We start from the raw sequence: 20,168 nt of genomic DNA, 5'->3' as shown, positions 1-20,168 counted from the left end.
CAGAAAAGACTCATCTATCTGGCCACATTCTATAATACACTTAATAACATTCTTTATTTTCTTTATTCAGATTTGTTCATTGTCTCTGTCCCGGGCTGTATGCACATAACTAAACATATATATAAAATATGTTAATCAAATATAATATAAGCATATTTATTATTATCATAATTCTTTATATCTGTTCTGTACTGAGCATCATGTTCTGTTTCATTAGAAAGGATTTTTTTAAATATATGAAAACTATTGCCCAACTCTTCAAAACAATATTTTCCCTGAGATGATGCTTTTATATCTTACTTCTATAGAATGCCCTGTCCATGCCCTCTAACCAATGTAGTGGAATGCTAGAGACTTCATATGTTTTGGGGTTAAAAAAAGTTCTCTGCCTGTTGCTTATGGGAACTTGCACATAACATAGGCCCTGATTTTGGGTTACATGCAGAATTCTGGTCAGTGGTGTAATCAGAATTCAGGGGGTGGGCACATGGATGAGGAAATGTGGGGATGTGGTTTGAATGCACTGCACTCTGGGAATTTTGGTCTCCTGGAATGACCTACAGAGGGATATGGACGGTAGCTAAATTACAGGACTGCCTTGTTCTGAGGATTGGAATGGTCCCTAGCTGCTTAGAGAATCTGGATGCCCACAAAGGTGGCCAGAGGTGATCGGGGTGGGGGGACACGTGGGGTCACAGGCCTCACCAGATTTCTCGGGCCACTTCTCGCCAGGATGCCCAACAGCGGCTCCCCCTGGTGGTGGCACTCACCATGTGTCTGTACAGCGTGGGGAGGGAGGAAGCAGCAGGGCACTGAGCTGGCTGTGGGCTGAGCTCCCCATCGCTACATGGGCTGCTGCTTCTTCCCTGCTGCTGGAGTCCAAGCGCTTCCTGCTGCCTGCTTCGCAGACTGCTCACTGACGTAAGTGAGGGGGACATCTTCGAGATCGGGAAGAGGAACTGTGACATGGTCCTCAGCGCCAAGCAACTCAGGTGGAGCCCTATCCAGCCCAAGAGCCCTGGAGGTGAGTGAGCAGAGGGGGCTAGGGGGCAGAGTGGGAAAGTGGGGTGGACTATGCTGTTGCTGCTGCTTGCTGCTCCAATGCACTCCCAGTAGCAGCTTTCTGCTGCTGGGGGTGCACTGAAACAGCAGCAGCCTTCAATGTGCCTATCAAGGTGAAGGCAATTTGGGGGTGTCATATTCCTCCCTCCAACAAAAGGTGACTGATAATTCTCCAACTTCTTGTTCACTGAGACGATCCAGTCCCCAAGCACCATCCCACCCTGGTGCCACCCATCCTGATGGCGTGTGGGGGATTGTGCCTCCCAATTGTGTTGCTCCTTTTGTTGGTCTTGTTTTGAACACTGGCTAAATTAATTGAGGAGCATTCAGGCAGGGAGGGATGCCTGCAAGCTCTGTAGGGGGCTGGGCACTCACAGGACAGAGAGCAGGAGGAGGAGGAGGTAGTTGCTAGTGTATGTTGTCTACATACACCAAGTTTCAGGGAGTGAAGGCAGAGGCAACACATGGGGCGGTCACGTGCCCCCACAGAATTGTTTAGTTGTGCCCTCCCCCACTATCCACAGTTATGTATTGCCTCTGCAGGTGGCAGAAAGCCACTCTGAGTGCACCCTCCTGAACTGCATCCAGCAGTGCTCACCCACAGCTCAGAATGTGGGCACAATCTTTATACTGATGTTTTCATGTTATGTTTTCCATGTAAATGCATTAGAGCAGTGGGACCTGATTATATCCAAAGTGCTTAGCTGGAACATTGATACCTATTGCTTATAAAAGTCAGAAAACCATAAGCAATAAAAGTCATACCTCTCCATTAACAATTTCCTTGTCATTAAATACAAAGTTGACCTTTGCATTGCCAGACAGCTTTTCAGCCTGCAGCCAGAATCGCACTTGTCCCTTCTCCAGAAGTTCAGCTGCCAGCTCAGACTTAAGTGGGACAGCTACGAAAAGGAAAGAAAAGACTGAAGAGAATCTTTCCTGTGTTTCACAACTATTCTTTTTCATCGTCAAAAAGCCAATTCTCCCACTGATAGGTGTAGAATTTATGGAAGTGTGTTGTCTGCCCCCACCCTCTGTGTAGTTGTTCTATTGTTCCGGGTCACTAGGGCTGTGTAGAGCTAGAAATATTCAGTGTTTGAGTTATATTTGATGCTGCTCCATTCTAACTCAAAGAAAAATCTGTCTCAAAGGTAAACTGAAAATATCTCTGCAGCATGATGTGAGTGTGTATGGCCCAGAAAGAACCATGCTTTATGACTCACTCTGTAATGTTATAATAAAATGTCAAAATGACTCAGCAGAAAAAAATAGCCTGCAAGGTCTTGCCTTCAAGGGTAATCAGAAAGTAAACAGCTGAACCCCACGCTGGTCCTTCATTCCTAGAATTGATCATGTGTGTCATATCATGCCAAAAATTTCAGCAGTACACTCCGTTTTCAAAGAGATAACCAGAAACACTGACATTACGAGTCACATTCATTATTGACGTAAGCAGGGTCAACTCCATTGAATGGCATTGTGGCCATTTATGTTACAATACATTTAGCCATGGTTTTAGTTTTCCCATTATTGACAAGTTCAAGTCTTCATCTTATTTTCATTCTAACTTTTCCTTAGGCTTTAGCTTACGTGGAAAACACAAGCAATTAGACCTAGTGATATAGGGACTGATTTTTGAAAGGTGTTGAGCATCTAAATAGCTCTCCTTGATTTTTACCTAGATTCACAGAGCTATGCAAACAGTACATGAACACTTCTCTACTCTCCTATGAGTCTAACAAATTTATTAGAGCATAAGCTTTCGTGGACTACAGCCCACTTCTTCGGATGCATATAGAATGGAACATATATTGAGGAGATATATATACACACATACAGAGAGCATAAACAGGTGGGAGTTGTCTTACCACCTCTGAGAGGCCAATTAATTAAGAGAAAAAAAACTTTTGAAGTGATAATCAAGCTAGCCCAGCACAGACAGACAGTTAGATAACAAGTGTGTATGTGTGTATATATATCTCCTCAATATATGTTCCATTCTATATGCATCCGAAGAAGTGGGCTGTAATCCACGAAAGCTTATGCTCTAATAAATTTGTTAGTCTCTAAGGTGCCACAAGTCCTCCTGTTCTTCTTTTTGCGGATACAGACTAACACGGCTGCTACTCTGAAACATCTCCTATGAGTATACAGCATATACAAGCATAAGTATATGAGGAGCTCCCAAAATATAATAAGGACATGTCAGATTTGTAGTCTGAATTAGTGTGTCATTGTTTTTCATCTGTGAGAATACTGTAAAGTGTATGCATGGAAGGGTGTGACATTGTCCCGGAGCTACTGAGATGGATCTACAAACATCTTTGTGAGACAATCAGGGGGAGAATCTTTTCATTTGTTTATATAGTCTGGTAATGGCTGTAGAACTAAATGTGAAACTCTCCTATCATATAGATATTGGTAGAGGTCATGTGACATATAAAGGACTCAACAACAGTAAAGTGGGGCTATGCATGCTATACTGTAAAACAGAATACCCAAAGTATGAACAGCACAACTCTGGGTTGTGAAACTGTTTCAGATACAAGGCTGTACTGCAGGGCATATTAGCCTGTTTTCTAGCAGGGCTAGTCTGGCATTTTTCCTTTGTCATCTCCATTGCTCAGCTCCACTTGCCAGCAGCAGGGAGTGAAACTTACAAATCATTTTCACTTTTCTTCCCACTTCTCACACCTGGAAATGGCTCCTTTAAAGATTTTCACCTCTTCACTTGCTTGCTCCTCCCAGAACCCTACCGCACCTTCTGGAGCAGGCAACATGCATGAAAGCGGCTGCCTCCCAGCCTGCTCTGAATCAGGCTGTGAAGCACAGGTGGAAGCTTCACTCTGCACATGAGACTGCTCTGTCTGCCTTTCTCTCACACACACATCCTTGTCCTGAGTAGCAGGGAACCCTCTTCCTTTCTCCCCCACCTGAAGACATCTGATAGGTAGGGAAATGGGGGAATAGCCAAAAGGGGAAGGAGGATGGTCAGTAACTAGCAGGAAAAGGGGAAGGTGGCAAATGGAGTCATCAGGGGATTGGCTATGGCAACTGGGAGGTGAGCAGAGCACCACCACTTTCTCCTCATTTTGACTCCTGCATGTTAGTGCAATGGTGCTGTAAAAAGCTTCCTCACTTACTATGAGAAATGAGAGGCACCTTGGATCTTACTTAATCTCTAAAAACAAAAGGAGAGAAATGCCAGATGTACCAGTGTTTGCAACAGGAAGTGGGTGTAAATGAAGAAATTAAGCTGTGCTGCTTTTGTTTTACTGTCAGGTTTGTGGCAATTTTAAAGTCTTAACTTGATTTGTATGTAATTAACTATGAATATCTTAGCCTAAAATGGAAAGAAAAAAACCAAGCTTCCCAGAGGCAGTTCTATAAAGGACTAAAATAAGCTAAAGGCATCTTCTTCTATGAAAAGAAGTCACTCCCCAGTCCACAGGACTAACAAGACTGAGTCCTCGTGCTTTCCAACAAAAGTGTTCATTTAAAAATGTGTCCATATTATGAAGCACTAACTGGCAGCTGTATTGGAAACTTTTAACAATCTTGCTTCTGAGTTTTACTTCCTATTCTGTATAGTGTCTCAACTTATCACAAGCACCTGATTAAACCTCCTTTAGCAGTTACCAAGTTGAAGAGCAGCTATACAGAGGACTTACCCATCCTTCTTGGCCCTGTGCAGCTACTACACTCATACATTGTCTATGTTCAGTAAGGGTATGTCCACACAGCAAAGAAAAACCCGTGGCTGGCCTGTGCCAGCCAACTCAGGCTCGTGGGCCTGGGGCTGAGGGGCTGTTTCACTGCTGTCTAGACTTCCAGGCTTGGGACCTCCCTCCCTGCAGGGTCCTAAAAGCCAGGCTCCAGTCCAAGCCCAGAAATCTACACAGCAATGAAATAGCCTTGCAGCCTGAGCCATGTGAGTCCGTTGGTATGGACCAGCCATGGGTTTTTCTTTGCTGTGCAGACATACCTTTTGTGTGGAGTACTCAAGCAGCCCACTTACCAATAAGCTTGCCAGCTGTAGTTGTTTCTGAACACAAGTTAAATGTGTTAAAGTAAGCACTGAGCAGTTTAAATAAATTAACATGCAAGTGTTTAAGTTGAACATGCAAGTTCTAGTGATTAATTTTCACATACATTACTAATTTTGTTAGTGCTTGTAAAAATAGTTTATCCGGAGGTGAGACTGAAGCTCCTCATATACCCGAGGGGGTCTCATTACTATTTTCTCTTCTCTTAGGCATTTGCGGATACAACTCATCTTATTGTTACTTAATACTTTACAGTGTCTAGATATATGGTGGGTCCCTGATAATACAAAGGGAAAGACGTGATCTCTGCCCTGAAGAACTCACACTCTTATATAGAACATGACACAGTCAGGGGGAACAATCGACAGAGAAGGGATGGGGTGAAGAAGGGCAAAGGGTGATGGAATACGACTTTGTGGTTACTAACTTTGGGTATGAAGGTACAATTAAGAGTTTATTTTTGTTGCTGATTTTATTATAAATTAATAATATTGTTGACTTGCTTTTGGTGACATCATAGAAGAAGTAAGTCTTAAAAAGAGATTTGAATGATGAGAAGGTAGCAGATTGTAGAGTTTGGGAGGTCATTCCACATGTAGGGAATGGCATAGAAAAAGTCATGGAGGTTTTTGGGGAAGAAGCAAACAAGTGGGACATCGAGGTTGGCATCACTGGATCAGAAAAGGCCAGTTAGTGCATGACACAATAAGAGACCATGACGGATATGTAGACCGGAGTAGAGTTGTGTAGGGCCTTGAAGTGGTGTAGAAAAGGGAGAAAGTGAAGGGATTCAGAATGAGAGGTGTTGTGGTCAGACTAATAGGCAAGGAAGACCATTTTAGCAGTCACGGTTTGGATGGACTGGAGGGGTGGAGGTTTGAGTAGCTGAGATAAAGATAGGAGGTGATGGACAAGAACTTTAGCTACTGGGATTGAGAGGAATAGTCAGAACTTAGACATGTAGTGGAGGAAGATATGGCAAGATTTAGACCTGGATATACGGGACTGGATTCACCATTGTGTTACTTCGGTTATACGCCATTGTGACTCTGTTTAAAACAGTGGTATTGCACCAGCTTAAAACTGGAGTAGCATAGTGATAAATAAAACCTGTAGCTAGTAGGCGAGGGAATCATTAAATATAGTCCTCAAGGTACAGACCTGTGTAACAGGAAGAATGGTCAGGTTGTCTACAGTAACAGAAAAAGAAGAAGGTGGGGAAGTTCAGAAGGAAAACTCCTGTGCAGATGGTGCATTCTAGCTGGACTTGCTGTGATGTTTTGTTTTGTTAACCTTGAATTTGGTCTTAACTTACATTGCAGTAATATTGCCAGCTAAAGTTAAAGGGGCAGAAAATTATAAACTCTCACACTGGCTTGGCAACTCATAGGGTCCTGAGTAAGTGTAAAATTCAGCGCTCCAGAAAAAAAACAAATCCATTGGAATGCTTACTACACATCCAATATATAGATTATACTGTACAGCTAGAGAGCAGCATCTAAATAAACAGCAAAGGCATCAATTAATACATTAATGTACTGGGAAGAATTGAAAGACTGACTAGTAGAAACCATAACCTCCGCTTCACACATTGCATGCTTTTCTTGTGAGCCAGCGGAGCAGCTCCCCTAGCTGTTGCTGGCAGGGACTCATGCCAATATCTCTTCTATGAGCATGCTCATTTCACTTACTTGGGAATTTGTGCTCATGGCTGAGAGCGAGCAGGCGTTTCATCTCTACAAAAATTTTAAAAAGAGATGTTACGTATGCGTTTCTGTTTTAACAGTTATAATGATCACAGAGTCTCTTACTTTTTCATGTAGTGCAGAAAAAGAAGTGAGATGTGAAAGATAAAGCAGGCATCGTAAGAAATAGTTTTTTTCCTTACCTTCCTCATCTACTGTGTAGCTTGATGAAACTCCATCAGTGTCTGTGACAGCACAAGAGTAAATGCCCAAATCATCTTCCCCAAGATCTTTAAAAGCAGCTTTTGACCTTCAGACAAAAACATTTTGATTAAAACCCTGAATCAGAACATCTCCCTTTCCCCTACTAGTGGGTGCTGCATCTGCTGTGGCTCTGGCTGAACAGGAGAGTATGGGGCATAACCAGTGAAAAAGTGGGTATATCCCATGGTGTTTACCATACATGTTGAACCCCCCCCCCCCCAGACTGTGTATCTGGTACATGAAAGATCTGAATAAGTCCAGCTTAGTCCTGCAGGGAAGAGAAATGGGAGCTTGCAGGGTAGAGCATATGAGAGATGGAATAAAGATGCCAGAAAGGGTTCATATTGCTGGGAGTATGGTAAATACAGGCTGGTTCTAGGAAACATCTCTCTGGACTTTGTTTTCATGTGAGATGTCAGGGATGTGTTAGGGATGGCTATAAACAGGGAGGGGAATGTCACATGGTTTCTGGGGTGCTACGATTGGCAGGGCTCATACATCCATTTCTTCTTCCATATATGTTACTTTTGCACCTGTATATTTGCATCTCCTTCCTCCCGAGAAAAAGCCTGGGGAAACAGGTGATCCAGACCATGCTGAAAGTCACCAAATCTGGGATCTGGTGAACAAAAATGTTCCAATATTCACTGAGAATGCCCCACCACCAGCTCCCTCCTGATCAAACCAGAGTGTTGTTTGCTCCAGCACCTCAAAGGAATGCAACGAGTGCAGTATAATATGGGAAAGTTTTTGAAGCAGTCAGGATCAAAACAATTTAGGTTAAATATGTTTAAAAAATACTAAATTGCACCTGCAAATCTGGTAGCCAGTGCAGGTTAGAGAGCAGAAGTGTAGTGTGCTCTTTATCTGAAGCATTGCTTAAACAAGTGGGATGCATCGTTGTGTGTGTGCAATAGTCTGAAGGTGGTCTCCCATGTAGACAGCACTGTAATAATCTAACCTTCCAGTGACAAGGGCATGAATAATCTTGGTGAGGTCCACCTCCAAAGGGATGGATTTCTGTGATTCCCAAGATTTCTAAATATAACAGAGTTGTTATAAGCAAGGTTCCTTACTTTCCGCCTTTGGCGTCAAAGGCTAATCGAGATTCATCCTCAATTGGTTCATAATTCTTGGACCAGACAAACTTAGAATCTGGAGACATCTGGTCACATTCAAAGTTCAGGGAAATGACTCCATTATCATCCACATCTACTTCCATTTCTTTAGTTCCTGGAAGAGCAAAACAAAGCATGTCTACTTTTTAATAGAAAGCAGCATAAATTATTTGCATGCACATCATTCACAGGGTAAATTAAGCAGAGCCCTTTCCTTCCTTCTGCACATACATAAGCTGCTGCAACAGGCTAGTGTCCTTGATCCTTTACCAATGAGAAGAGTCTTTATCTAGGTGCGTAATTCCACTGAAGTAATGAACAAATTAAAAAGGGTACATAGGTCAATGAGATTACTTGCACATAATTAAGGACTATGCATACATGAAGGTTGCAGCATTGGGCCCTGGGCTGAAAGAAGCCTTATCTCAGGCTTAAAAATAAAATTAAATGCACTGGAAAAACTGAACAAGAACAAATGCAAGTCCATTAAAATGCATTAAATGTTGAAAATATTGTAAAAGCAATACCTGCCACAGTAAGGGCTATTCATTGTATTCTTTACATAGGGAAAACTTCTAATTTTCTAGTAAAATACAAGTTCATGCCACGTACACAAGAGTATACTTGGGAAAGGTGGAGGGGTGAATAGGAAATTAAGAATTCATATTAATTTCACAAATGAATCATCACAGTAGCACTCGTGCAACTAATAGTGTTACACACAGCAGCTCATTCACACGTACAGATGTTGGATTAATCAAGTCTGACATATTGCCCTGAAATGGCCTATGGAATGCATCCTGTGCACACCAATAGGGAGTGTATTTGTGATTGGCAGCTAAGTGCAACACCTTGGTTCAAACCAAGAGCTGGTTTTGAATACTGCTTGCTACTTCAGTGCCTGCAAGCTTTGGTAAGGGTAGGACCATCCAGTGTGCACTGGTAGGGCACTGAATGGGGAATAACAAGTCCAGGGCCAGAATATACCTAGGATCTGCCTTTCATGCATACCTGTGCAGCCAAGAGAACTGCATTTTCTGTATGGGTGCAGAGATGGCTCTTCCCCCGTGTCGAATGTGGAGGTAATTTTTATCTAACAACTGGAAGCACTGTTCATTCAAGAGGACTTGAAGAATATCCATTGTTTTTTGCACAGCTCTGAACTGAACTGGACCTTATACTTTAAAAAGGCTTCTGATGTTATAATATTCAGTTTGAGAGTGTCTTGAACTGCCTAAAATGTCAATGACATACTTTTCCTCTAAAATGTTATATCTTAAGAAAAGGACCTCATTCACAAAAAGCCATCAGGATATCCAGAAATTAGTAATAAGTGCTTTATTTCCAGCACATTTCTTGAGTCCTGTTCCCATAATCCTAATACTATACATGGCTTCTCCAATACTGTGAGCAGAAGCACATTCCTTGGTAATAAAGTAGTCTGTGAACATGTAACTGACTGTCTTATTGCTTATAGCTTGCCATAAATGTTTAATAAAAGGAGAGATCAATATTTGTTGCTATACCAGTATTATCATTTATCAGCCCTTTCCGAAATGCAATATGCAGTTCAGAAATACATGTAAAGTACCCATGAATGATAAATAAAGTCTGAGGTCTACATATCTCTTACTGGGCAGTAACATGTTTGTAAATTTACCAGTGTAATCCATTATATGGAAATTCACCATTTGACATGTCATTAGTGTTTGTTTCCATTGCACATTGTTAGCTTATCAATCTTTTGATGACAGTGTAGGTAATATGCAAAAACTCTGCTATAAGAGCAATTCAAAAGGCAATATGCTTGACACTTCATTAGCTTGCATTCACTATATATTACTACTACCACTCAGCATTTATATAAATATAAATAAATTAATGGAGATATCCCATCTCCTAGACCTGGAAGGGACCTTGAAAGGTCATCGAGTCCAGCCCCCTGCCTTCACTAGCAGGACCAAGTACTGATTTTGCCCCAGATCCCTAAGTGGCCCCCTCAAGGATTGAACTCACAACCCTGGGTTTAGCAGGCCAATGCTCAAACCACTGAGCTATCCCTCCCCCTAACTGGCAGTGGTGTTGTTTATACAACTCAGGGTGCATTTTTATAAGTTCATTTTTTTCTCATTTTGCTTTATCTCTACCATATATACTTAAACAGGTCACTAAGAAACTAAAGCATGTTTCTAGATCAGGGATCGGCAACCTTTGGCATGCAGCCCATCAGGGAAATCCGCTGGTGGGGCGGGACAGTTTGTTTACCTGCAGCATCCGCAGGTTCGGCTGATCACAGCTCGCACTGGCCGCAGTTCGCCGCTCCAGGCCAATGGGGGCTGCGGGAAGTGGGCGGGCCGAGGGATATGCTGACCGTTGCTTCCCGCAGCCCCCATTGGCCTTGAATGGCGAACCACGGCCAGTGGAAGCTGCGATCGGCCGAACCTGCAGACGTTGCAGGTAAACGAACTGTCCCGGCCCACTAGCGGATTTCCCTGATGGGCCGCGTGCCAAAGTTTGCCGATCCCTGTTCTAGCAGCTGAGGATTGCCAGAGCACAGCAGCACTCTAGACAGGAGCTCATCTAAAAGCCACTCTTCCAATATGCCCCTGTGTTGGCTCTACATAAGGAGAATCCTCAGCTGAAGACATAGGTGAGGTTTAAGGCCCTGATCCTGCAATCTGATACCTGTGGGTAGACCCTTATGTCTGGGCAGAGTCCTACTATAGTTAATGGTGCTTCATGCAGGTGCAATGGTCCACCCACACAGATGATTTTGCAGAATCGGGACCTAATTCTACTTTGCAGTGAGCAGTATCAGAACTAGGGGCTGGCACAACGGGATTTGAAAAAGGGTTAAAGCATACTCCTCAGAGCCCTGGGATTTTCTGTGGAAAACATACACAATGAAATCACTTTGAAATCAAGACTAAGTTATAGCTAAAGATATAGGTTTGTTTGAGGGTTTGCTGTTTGTTTGGGCCAACTGTTTTATTTAATTTTACCTTTTAAAACATTATAAGGAAAAAGTGTACATAGTTGGCAAATTAGAAACAAAAAAATACAAAATATTTGACCATATTACCCAAACATGCTGGAAATAGGAGATTGCCTCCAGTCCTACTGACAGAAATAATTCTTTCAGTATATTTATTTAAGTTTCTATTCCTCTTGGGTTAGAGATCTTGCTCTCCTGCTGATATTTCTGACTTATTCGCCAAAAGTAACACTGCAATTCTATTTGCAAAATGCAGGAATTCTCCAGAGAGAGACCCATCTGACTAAAATAATATTTTGCATCTATCCAAGATCTTAATAATGCCAACATTAGTTGGGAAACTACCTTTCCAGAAGATTTGAGACCAGTTTTTTAAAATGTCATGATTGTGCCTGAGATTTGCATGGTTTGAGTGAAAGCATTTTTAACCAGATTTTTGCCTTTCTGAGAGATTTGTTTTGTCTTTTCTTAACCCTTCATAAGAAGTGTAGTTTGGCATTGACCATATTTACAGATCTGAGCTAAAAGTATGTGCCAACAACAAAGTCACTACAAGATTAATTGGCCCTGAGCTTCCCGGAGAACTTTGTTGGGCCAAATCTTGACTCTCCTGCTTTGTGGACTTGGAATCCGACCCCAGCTCTGTACCCCCGAGCAATAATGAAATCCTGAGACAAGGGTCCCATATGGGTAACAGCCAGGGTGCAGCTCTGCAGCCTTGCCCCCAGCGTTAAGGGCTGTGGACATTCTCTGCTGAACTTGGCCCTATTACTCTAGACACACACCTTACTGCAGCTATCATAGATCTCAATGGGAATTATGAGGCTACACTGGCGCTGTACAGCGCTGCAACTTGCTGCGCTCAGGGGTGTGAAAACGTCCCCCCCCCCCCCGAGCACAGCGAGTGCAGCGCTGTAAAGCGCCAGTGTAATCAGAGCCTGCAGCGCTGCATGCTTGCTCGCAGCGCAGCAAGCTACTCCCCTTGGAGAGGCGGAGTACATACAGCGCTGCAAGAGCTCTCTCACAGCGCTGGCGGCGCGACTACACTCACGCTTCACAGTGCTGCCGCGGCAGCGCTGTGAATTCCTGAGTGTAGCCAAGGCTTAAATCTCCTTGCAGGTGGTAAAAAAGTATCCCCAGCTCTGAATGACTGCTTAAATTCTCATTCTGTTGGAACTGAAATTATATGTGAGATTCCTTATTTGATATGTGTGGGGGTTGCTATTGCATGACAAGCTTGTGTTATCAGTCTGAAGGCTAAGCATTAATCCTCAAAGGGAAGCAGAAACTTTGAGGAAAATGTTCATCCAATTCTTATTTCATGAGGTTTTCTGTTTCCATTGTGCATAACCCAATGTCAGAACAATAAGACGCTATGGCTTTCAATGAAACACCCGCAGCAGGACCACGTCAACTGACTTGGGATCACAGAGCTCAGGCTGTGGGGCTCTAAAATTGCAGAATAGACATCAGGCACTAGCGGAGCCTGGGCTCTGGAATCCTCCCCCCCTCATGGGATCCCAAAATCAGGGCTCCAAGTGTGAGTCCAAACATCTACACTGCCATTTTATAGCCTCAGCCCCACAAGCCTGAGTCAGCTGAGACGGGATGTTTTATTGAAGTGTAGACATCCTAAGGGCCCTGTCCTGCTATCATTGGCTACTGGCAAAAGTTGCAATGGCTCAAGGAGCTCCTAGAACTAGACTGCAGCCTTAGATGTGTTCATCTTATATTAAATTATGTATTTTAAGAAGATTTTGGAGGTACATTTTTCATCATAGAATATCAGGGTTGGAAGGGACCTCAGGAGATCATCTAGTCCAACTCCCTGCTCAAAGCTGGACTAATCCCCAACTATATTTTTTGCCCCAGAACCCTAAATGGCCCTTTCAAGGATTGAGCTCACAACCCTGGGTTTAAGCACTCCAATGCTCAAACCACTGAGCTGTCCCTCCCCCCTCTTGCAGCTTGTGTTTACAGCACACAAAAAATATACCTGCATGAACCTCAGCATCTTAGATGTTTTACTTTTGTGTTTGTTTTTATTAGTTTCATGTATTGTGTGTCAGTTCTAACAACAGTACTATCTCTTATGAGTAGGTTAAAAATCCATGGGCCCAACAGCCTCTTCCTATGGAAATACCAATGGAAAGGATCTGGAGGGAGGAAAGCTCTATGAGGCTCATAGAGATTCCTCCATGTTTTTCTGTTTTATTAAGGGCTATGTCCTCTGTGGAAATAACAGGGGTTCAGAGTCCAAAACCACAGATACTCAGATACCTATATGAAACCCATGGATCCACTGGAGTTCTGGGTCCAGCTGTGTGGGGATTCTGTGCCTCCACACTGACTCTTGGGTTCCCTGCTTCTCTCCACACCTTTCTAGCATTGTGGATTCATTGTAGCCATGCTGCAAGTGTTTCTCCAATCAGCAGCTGCCCTGAGCTCTCCATGTAAAGGTAGTCTCCACAGCAAGGAGGGTGTCTGTGTTAACTTGTGAAAGGATTTACTGTTGGTGCCAAGGGAGAAAAAGATCATTCTCCTTGGCCCATTCACAGCCTGTCCCCTCCCCAGGAACTCTCTGTGAGTCAAGGGACAGAAGGGATATGAGCTGCAGTGGCAGCAGCAGCTGATCTCCCTTCTATCTGGGGAAAAGTAAAACCTAAGTGTGGAAGTTACACTCCATGCCCTGATCTAGGGGAACAACTGGACCCTGTATTTATCTGCAATTGCATACAAATATTATTTTACCATATTTGTGTGTTCCAGTATTTGTGTGTATGTATAGTATAGGCATCCAAGTGTATTCAGAAAACTTATTTTATAAAGGAGGTAAAGAGTCTCACTCAGCTGGTATCCTTTATAGGAAAAGGGCTTGGTGCATTGGTAATACATCGAAGGACATATGGGTTCAGTTCCTTTGTGTGTATTCTCTGATTATGAGCATGTCTGATAAATATGAACCTGTATTAATGCAGATGCAAAACAAGAGTGTAAACGAACCTGGTCGTGTTTCTGCTACGACAGGGTCAGTGGTATCAGAAGGTTTCCCGACACCAGCCTGATTTGTTGCTCGCACTCGGAATAGATAGCTGACACCTTCCTTTAGGCCACTGACCTAGAACAAGCAAATAGAGAAGCACAGCACACTACTGAGCACTTCATTTTACTCTTCCATATCTATAATACTAGTTTGGCGGCTTGACAATAATATATCTTCCTCTTTTTCCCCCCTCTTTTTTCACTTGGAAACTTCCACTTTCCTCATGTCCCTCCCATCCAGGCTAACGTGACTTATTTTTGTTTGCTACTTGAGTCTAGCCAGCATTTTTGATGGTGTCATCAATGATGTTAGCACATTTCTGGGAACAGGATGTTTTTAACTCTTGTGCAGTCCATCTGCCTCTGCAGCAGCAGAACAAAAATACTGCAGGTCAATTCTGGCTTTTAAAAAAATTGTAGTCAGAGTCAATAATTCAAACCATAGATATTTAGAATCTGGATGTCATTCTCTATTGGATTATAATGATTTTAACATCCAGTTTGAGGCTATACTACATTCCAATGTCTCTTTAAAAATACACAAGCGAAGATCACATTTTAAAATGAAGTGTTTTTTTTAAATGACCTTTGAAATATACAAATTTCAAATGTATGTATACATTTGTACACTCTTGGAAGAATGTTTAGAATCAAGATACAGTTAATCTTATATTTAGAAATTGCTCCATGAAATTATGTACCATAATAGCCTAGCCATCTAAATTACAAACTCAAAAAAATGAGATGACAGGGTATATTATATTAAAACCAGTCATCCTGTCATATTTTCACAGCACACACCGCAGTGATTTGCCACTTGTGTTCACCTTTGAGTCAGGAAATACAGAGGATACATCTGTATTATAACCTTATTTTAGAAATGCCATTTCACTTTGGTAGTGCGTTCTTTTATTTTTAGACTTACTGGGCTAAATTCTTTTCCAAGTTAAACCCCTATGTGACTCTGCTAGGATTACATGGGTGTAATTGAGGGCACAACATAGCTTGGTAAGTCTAAAACTATAAGGAAGCACTACCAAAATAGAATGGCGTATCTAGAACTGACTTCACAGAAGTTGCACTGGTATAATTGAATTTGGTTCCAAAACTGATTACCTTTAAGAATTTATTTGCAATTGGCTTCTCATTGACACTCCTCCAATGTTCGTCTGTTGCTTCTGTTTCCTTTACATCAACATAGTAACCAGTTACAGGATTACGGCCAATGTAAACTGGTGGTTTCCACAGTAAAACCAAAGAGTCTTTTCTAACTTCAGTGCATAAGAGATCATGGGGTGGTCCTAAAGGATAAAAAAAAAAGTTGGAATCTTGTGCATTAAATAAAGCCACAAGCAGGCCATTGCATAAAACAAATGAAAAATGTACCATCTCAAAAAGACTGTGGGCTAAATTCAGAGTGGGTGTAAGTAGATGCAACTCCATTGTACCTGTGATCTTATACAGTCCTGGCCATGTTCAAAATGAACTAGCTCCCAAAATGATCCTATTTCCTTTTTTTCTAACCTACAATATGTCAATCAAACATAAATGACCAGCCTCATCAAATGATAGGGAGAGAAGTTAATTATTAAACTCATTCATTTGTTGAGAGCCTGATCTAATGCCCATTGACGTCAATGGGAGTCTTTGCATTAACTTCAATGGGTATTGGATCTGGCCCTGAACTGACATGCTTAGGACAGGGCTAAAGGGCCTGTTTCTTCACTGCCTTGCACCTTGTGTAGACATTTACACCAGGCATAGATGTAGTATAGGAACCTAAATAGAAAATAAATAAACAATTAGCTGCAAAGTGGGTATTAAATGCTACCAAATGAGAAGAGCAATGTTTAACACCCACTTTGCACAGGTGTAAATGGCTCTGCAAAGCAATGGAGAGCCTTATGTGCAGAGCAACTTTACTTCCATTAAAGAGTCCTGTGGCAGCTTATAGACTAACAGACGTATTGGAGCATGAGCTTTCGTGGGTGAATACCCACTTCGTCGGATGCATGCAGCCACAGGACTCTTTGCTGTTTTTACAGATCCAGACTAACACGGCTACCCCTCTGATACTTTACTTCCACTGACTTCTATTGGAAGTGAACTGAGAGCACACAGCAGGTGTAGCAGCAAACCCATAGCAGACCTCAGGATGCAGCCTGCTGAGAATAAGAACAGAACCCTATTCTAGCCAGCAGCCTTCCTCTCTCATTTTGTGTAGAGTGGGGGGTTGGTATGCTCCACTGAATGATGCTGAGCTTTGATGTTTTGTTTAGATTTTTACCTGGAACAGCAATGGTCCATTCTTCACATTTGAAGGATCGAGTAGGTGGGGAGGGTGTGCCGACCCCAGCTAGGTTAGCAGCAGCCACTTGGAATTGGTACACCATGTTTTCCTTCAAATTGTGAATCTGCAGGATTAAGAAAACAATACCCATTAACCTTGCTTTAAAGTTGTAGAAGGAGATTGTACTGATGACTGTCACATATGTAAACTCTAGGATACAAACCCTCTTTATAAAGCCTGTACAATGAACAGGTGAAAGCAATATTCAAAATCAGTTATGTATACTTTCATTTCTTTTCAATCATTTAAGAATGAAAAGGCACTACAAAAGCTACCTTTGTGCACTGACACCTGGGCAATACCTTCTATAAGCAGCCACATCTCAGCAAACTGAGGAAGGTTTGAGACTCTGGGCTTGTCTTCGTGTACAGCACTACAGTGGTGCAGTTGCACTGTTCTAGCTCTTTAGTGAAGACACTACTACACCTGACAGGAGAGCTTCTCACATCTGCATAGTTAATCCACCCCCAGAGGGGGAAGCTATGTCGGGGGAGAAGCTCTCCCATCGACATAGCGATGTCTACACAGGGGGTTAGGTTGGGATGTAGATAACTACATCGCTCAGAGGTATGGATTTTTCACACCTCTCAGTGACATAGTTATACCAATATAGGTCTGTAGTGTAGACCTAGCCTATGAATGTTCTAAATGTGCATAAACTGTAAAAAAACCAACAACGAAAAACTATCTTTACTGTTAGACATTGTGCTAGGTAGGTAGGGAGCAGAGTGTCACCAGCCATGCGTTAATTACATAATTCAGCCTGCTGATGTGGGAGCTGTCCCTGCAGTGAGGTATACGCCGGCACTCATTTGAAAAGCAGCTGTGTGCACCCCTGGCAATTATGTGCTGCAGATGGTAGCATACTTGCAAGCTGGATCAGGATCTAGCCCCAGACCATGACTTCTTTAGGCCACAGCCAGTCAGCACAGGAGTGGCTCAACTCCCTCATACTCTATTAAGTGCTAATGGCCTCATTTTCAAAGATGCTGGGCATGTGTAGCTTCTATTGGTGACATGAGTTCTTAGATACTATGGTGATGGGTGCCAGACTGAAAGATAGTTTGTAGCTCGTTCAAGAGATAAGTTTGTAGATTGATGTTACATTCAGGGTACACCTCTACCCCGATATAACGCGACCCAATATAACACGAATTCTGATATAACGCGGTAAAGCAGTGCTCCGGGGGGAGCGGGTCTGCGCACTCTGGCAGAGCAAAGCAAGTTCAATATAACGCGGTTTCACCTATAACTTGGTAAGATTTTTTTTGGCTCCCGAGGACAGCGTTATATTGAGGTAGAGGTGTATGTCTACACTGCCCACGTTACAGTACGGTTGTGGCGTGACGTGAGCAGTGTAGTAACACTTTATCGCCGTGGGAGAGCTCTCCCGGCAATAGAAAACAACAAGGGATGGTAGCTTTATCACCGGGAGCGCTGTCTATACTGGCGCTTTTCAGTGCTAAAATTTTTGTTGCTCAGTGGGGTGTTTTTTCACACCCCTGAATGACTAAACTTTTAGCACTGAAAATGGCAGTGTAGACACAGCCTTACTGAATGCAGATAATTTGTACTCACACATTTAGGGTATGTCTACACTGGTAATTGAATGACAAAACTTTTGTCTTTCACAGGTGTTAACTCCCCTCCCCCGAAAGACAAAAGTTCTGCTTCGACAAGCACCAGTGTGACCAGCGTGTTGTCGTCAGGAGCGCTCTCCTGCCAATAGGGTGACCAGATAGCAAATGTAAAAAAATCAGGACAGGGGGTGGGAGGTAATAGGTGCATATATAGGAAAATCCCCCCAAAATTGGGACTGTCCCTATAAAATCGGGACATCTGGTCACCCTACCTGCCAACAATGCAAATGCCACTCATTGGGGGTGGAAGTTTTTTGTCGGCAGGAGAGCCGACAAACAGTGGCGACATGGCGTGACTTTTAGTGACACAGCCATGTCGCTAAAAGCTGTGTAGTGTAGACATAGCCATAGGAAAAAGCTTACCCTACTCTACTCCCACCCACAAAGCAGAGGGCAGGGTATGACACTAAACATTTATATACAAACCCTCTGCATCCAAGAAGTGTTAACTGGTGACTCTTATCGTGCTTTAGAAATAAACACTGACAAGAAGCAAAGGACTAGAAGAATAAGTTGTTTTACTTTTCATTCTAATACATACCTGATATAGCATCACAAATCATTGTGAGCAACATATTAACCATCTAGGACATGACACACCTTTTTAAAAGCTGAATACCCTCTATTAAATTGTAGACCGGTTTCTGAGTCACATTTAATAGAGTAATAATACTTTTTCACTTATATAACACCATTCTATCAAGAAACCCAAAATACTTCAAAAAAAGGACAGCATAGCTCTTATTATATCTCTGGCATTAAAGAATGAGCAAACCAAGCAAATATTAGACTAGCATTTGTTTGCTATAGAGTATCTCTGACATAAACATCCCAATCCACTGGAAACAATGAATTAGAAGCTGTTTTTCCTAATCTGTCTTGTTACATATATATTTCTGATGCATGCTCAGCAATATGAAAATTAACCTCTTACCCTGTAGGCCCTCTCACTAACTGGTTTAATGTTGGCCTCGTTCCATTTTCCAGGAACTCCATCAATCACTTCACGATAGTTCACATAGTAGCCAGTAATTTCAGCTCCGCCAATGATTTTGGGCTGTTTCCATCCTAGCACCATTGAGTCACGAACACTTTCAAGTACAGTGATGTCATAAGGTGGAGATGGGGCAGCTGTGTCAACATGAACATCATATGAATAAGCAGTAATCATTCTACTAGTCAAATGAGCATTTGGCTTTCTCATCTTGTACTTCTTTGTCAGGAAAAATTCCATTTGTAGTCAATGGAAATTTTGCTGTTGTAAGGAATGCAGGATGAAGGCCACCATGAGCCAATAAAAAACTAAGCTACATAAGCATTAGCTATACAGCAGTGTTTGATATTTGAGAAACAAGCTGATACACGGTGAAAGTATGTGTCGCAACTGCAGCTCTCATATAAGTGAACAGGTTTCATTTTCAGTACAGTGAAAGAACAGAAACTAAAACTAACACCATAGCAGACTTGCAAAATTTTGGAGATGCAATGATTTGTTTTCTTTTGCTGAAACCAAACTTTTTCCCGCACTCAATTTTTTCTTTAGTTCCTTTTTTTACCCCACAGTACCATGATGAGAAAAGAGGTAATGCAACACCACCTATTTCCTCATTTTTGGTCTCTGAATGTTATAATGATATCATTGCACCCTTTGGGTAAACTTACCTTACTGAAGGAAAGCACAGTCATAGCACAGCTGTCTGATCAGAAATGGAAGAGGCTGTTTCTGGAGCTTACTTCAAAAATATCTGGAGCACAATTTTTTTTTAAACCAACATAGAAAGCATGAAACTTCAGTCCTGCAACTGCATCCACTTTCTTACAATATATCCTATATGCATACCGGTGGAATATTTGTACACAGAGTATTTACCACTGATCAGCTGTTGGCAATACTTAGGAACTCCTTGTCTCACTTTGGATGTAGCTCAGATAGAATTTTGAACGACCTCATTTGCTGAATGTTCTT

At 42.3% G+C, this 20,168-nt stretch overlaps 1 protein-coding gene across 5 annotated transcripts in view; it reads right to left on the bottom strand.

Moving 5' to 3' along the window:
- MYOM1 (myomesin 1) overlaps positions 1-20,168 on the bottom strand; it is a 98,974-nt gene that overhangs the window by 22,329 nt on the left and 56,477 nt on the right. For all 5 annotated transcript variants that reach the window (XM_065585322.1, XM_065585323.1, XM_065585324.1 and 2 more), the window contains 8 exons: positions 19,137-19,333; positions 16,500-16,626; positions 15,329-15,513; positions 14,174-14,288; positions 8,134-8,290; positions 6,997-7,103; positions 6,800-6,844; positions 1,828-1,964 (listed from right to left, as the gene is read on the bottom strand). In XM_065585322.1, the coding sequence (XP_065441394.1) occupies positions 1,828-1,964; positions 6,800-6,844; positions 6,997-7,103; positions 8,134-8,290; positions 14,174-14,288; positions 15,329-15,513; positions 16,500-16,626; positions 19,137-19,333 (1,070 nt within the window). The remainder of the gene's footprint in view (positions 1-1,827; positions 1,965-6,799; positions 6,845-6,996; positions 7,104-8,133; positions 8,291-14,173; positions 14,289-15,328; positions 15,514-16,499; positions 16,627-19,136; positions 19,334-20,168) is intronic.

Source organism: Chrysemys picta, chromosome 2, assembly GCF_011386835.1.
Source record: "Chrysemys picta bellii isolate R12L10 chromosome 2, ASM1138683v2, whole genome shotgun sequence".
Taxonomy (NCBI): Eukaryota; Metazoa; Chordata; order Testudines; family Emydidae; genus Chrysemys; species Chrysemys picta.
The sequence above is the reverse complement of the archived record's forward strand: the minus strand, read 5'-3'. Positions and strand labels throughout refer to the sequence as shown.